This window comes from Emydura macquarii, unplaced genomic scaffold (genome assembly GCF_026122565.2).
Source record: "Emydura macquarii macquarii isolate MOO-44397 ecotype Brisbane River unplaced genomic scaffold, CSIRO-AGI_Emac_v2 contig_1682, whole genome shotgun sequence".
In the NCBI taxonomy this organism is placed as follows: domain Eukaryota; kingdom Metazoa; phylum Chordata; order Testudines; family Chelidae; genus Emydura; species Emydura macquarii.
In genome coordinates, this window is record NW_027131819.1 from 26261 (window position 1) to 29552 (window position 3292).

General features: G+C 44.7%; 1 protein-coding gene across 1 annotated transcript; it reads left to right on the forward strand.

Moving 5' to 3' along the window:
• Positions 1–1202: 1202 nt before the first annotated feature.
• On the forward strand, positions 1203–2117 carry LOC137158435 (olfactory receptor 14A16-like). The gene has a single exon (XM_067556194.1). The coding sequence runs from the start codon at positions 1203–1205 to the stop codon at positions 2115–2117; it is 915 nt and encodes a 304-aa protein (XP_067412295.1).
• The last annotated feature ends 1175 nt before the right edge of the window (positions 2118–3292 follow it).

Genomic DNA, 3292 nt, shown 5'->3' on the forward strand with positions numbered 1-3292 from the left:
TCCTTATAAGGAAATGAAGTGACCCCACCTGCTGGTGAGTGGTCAGCAACTGCCCAGGATAATTGTAATCACCTGGTTGGCTGGTTCATACCTGCCCGGGAAATCAGGAGCACCTGGTTGGCTAAACTCCAAGCCATGACCTTAGAAGGTCATGCACCAAATAGCAACCAATGGGGCTTAGCCTCTGCTGACCATGGGAAACTATAAAAGTTCAAACCCAGGTGGCAGAAGGCAGAGAGGAATTGAATTCACCCGGCATCCTGCATATCTCCTGGTCGTGTCGGCTTGGTGGGCTGACGCATTTTTCCTAGCCCGCTTCACTGTGAACTCATCACTCACAGTGGCTCTCTCCAGTCTGCAGTATCTAAAGCAAATGGCAACTGAATTTGGACAGCATAGTATACATGTATATAATGTTCGTGAGTATGGATTAACTGTTTTCTGTTGTGTTTGTCTTGTAACTTCTTTGGGGAACTCCAAAACCGGGCACCCTAGTGTCACATGCTGGCAGCCATGCGTTGATCCAGGAGAGATCACAAAACGCTAAAGTCTTGGGTGGCACATTTTGTCCTTTCATGCATGGAGTTCTCCTGCCCTTTGCTATCACTGTTTGCTGTGTAATTGCTTGCTGTGAAACTGTTTATTATAGAAATAGAACTGTTTTATTATAAGGATAGGATTGTTTATTGTAAAATAAAGGGTTTATTGATTAAGCAAACCCCCAGAATCATCACTGTCTCGCTTAACCCCCCGTATCCCAAACCGAACCTATCAGAGAGTTTTTCTCTCCGTTTCCACATGGCGTCACGAACAGGATACGGGACGGTTGAGCAGGATAGTAATGGTCCCCGATGTCCCTGGGAGAATCCACTAAGGATAGGGCAAGCATGGGCACATCTCATTCATCATATGAGCGAGACCAGTAATGGAGAAAATAAGTGCCTGCACCGGTTTATGATCATCCTAGCTATAAATGTTGGGTTTGCATTGTAATTTGGTCCATTTTTACCCTGCTTTCTATCACGTCACATCTTGGATGAGATTGTAGGAAGGTGGATCTGACACCCTCCATTGATTCTAAGGGAGCTATGCCAATTTACAATGCACCTGCCTAGGAATTTGATTGTCAGAGATGATTCTGATTCTGGCCATTACCCTTGTCCTCCCCTCCACAGGCAGCACACTATGTACCAAGGAGGGACATGACCAACCGAACCGCCGAGAACGCGTTCCTTCTCTTGGGATTCTCTGACGTGCGAGAGCTGCAGCTTTTGCACTTTGTGGTGTTTCTAGGGATTTTCTTAGTTGCCCTGGCAGGGAATCTCCTTGTTATCATTACTGTAACCCTCAGCCACCACCTTCACACCCCCATGTACTTCTTCCTGATGAATTTGTCCATCCTAGACCTTGGCTCCATCTCCGTCACTGTCCCCAAGTCTATGGTCAATTCCCTATTGAACACCAGGACAATTTCTTATACTGGGTGTGTTGCCCAAGTCTTTCTCTTCATTTTCTTCACTGGAGTAGACTTTGCTTTCCTCACCATCATGGCGTACGACCGGTACGTCGCTATCTGCCAACCACTGCACTATGAGAGAGTGATGAATGGAAGAGCTTGTGTCCAGATGGCTGCCGGTGCTTGGATCAGTGGTGTTCTCCATTCTGTACTGCACACCGGGAACATGTTTGCGTTAACCTTCTGTGGAAATAACACGGTGGATCAGTTCTACTGTGAAATCCCGCAGCTCCTCAAACTTGCCTGCTCTGACTCATACCTCACTGAAATTGGGGTTATTGTTTTCGATGTGTGCTTGTTTTTAAGCTGCTTTTTATTGATAATAGTGTCGTATACTCAGATCTTCACTACAGTGCTTAGAATCCCCACTGAGCAGGGCCGGCATAAAGCCTTCTCCACCTGCTTCCCTCACCTCATTGTTGTCTCCTTGTTTATTTGTCCTGGCGTCTTTGCCTACGTGAAGCCCACCTCCATCTCAACGACAGGGCTGGATCTCGTGGTGGCTGTTCTCTATTCCGTGGTGCCTCCAGTGATGAATCCCATCATCTACAGCATGAGAAACAAGGAGATCAAAGATGCCCTGAGAAAACTGACAGGGTGACCATAAAATTTCCAGATTTCTCCCAAGACTATGGCTTTATTCATTATGTCTATACAGATATAATCAACTGATTGCTTTATTGTTTCCATAGAGATTTGATGTGCTCTCTCTTAATGTAAAATACTGGGCTTACACTGGTAATATATGCAAACTGAGTTCACTGAAGTCAATGGAGCTACTCTAGATTTACACAAATGTAAATTAGGTAAGAATCTATATGTCTATCATAAATATATGTACAAAAACTGTGTGGGAAGAGGCTGTAAAAGGGTATGAAGCGGTTGTGAAATGTTCCAAGTGTGGGATTCTGCCGGGGGAGCAGGCTGTGTTTGAGCATAGAGCAAGTACAGGTAGCCCCATCCATGACAGTCAAAAGGCACAATGTGAGCGTTTGTGAATGTAGTGAGGCATCGCTCAAAGTGGGCAGAGTTAAAGGTGTTTTTAACTTAATTCTATATTTCCTGGTTTTCAGAAGCTTGAGTTTTGTTCTGGACGTTCACAAGCTGTCACTGGACCAACGTAACAAAGTTTTTTGCTGTGTATTTTCCTAGGTTTTTTAACCAAAAGAGAAGCTGGACCCCCATCTGCAGCATAGGAGGCTCAGTGAAGTGGCCTATTCATCTCAATGAGCTAATCTCAGCTGAGTGAGAACACTTCAGGGCGATCAGTGCAGCCTGAAATAATCCCTCCGAGAGGTGTGGGGTCCCGAAGCAGATCTGAGTCAATTGAGGCTTGGTCTGACATGAGTAATGAACTATTGGAGAGAGGCCTCATTTCTTGAAAGATAGAATTAGCAAGGTAAACAGATCACTAGGTTGAAAACAGAAAGTTGGTGCTAAATAAGATAGGTCAGTAAGCTAAGAATACAAAATGTCTGAGCCAGCTAAGATAAGAGGGAGAACACCCAGGCAACCATTTACTATGAACAAGAATAGCAATGGACTAGATAAACTAGGAAAGTGGACATGAGGTAAGGAGAACATTGAGTCAGGATAATGTACAGACAGAGAAGGCAGCACAGGGATTGGTTCCTACAGAGCAAGGCAAAAATATGTGATGTAGTGTATAGTAAATTCATTGAGATGATTAAATATACATGAAGGGAGAGGGTTTCTGTGTAACTCTGGAGCTGCAATATACCCTGCATCAATCGCCCCTGTGTTAGAGTCTGATAA

What these genes read in the sequence shown, in the direction of transcription:
- LOC137158435 (XM_067556194.1), top strand. Translation starts at nt 1,203, where the DNA reads ATGACCAACCGAACCGCCGAGAACGCGTTCCTTCTCTTGGGATTCTCT.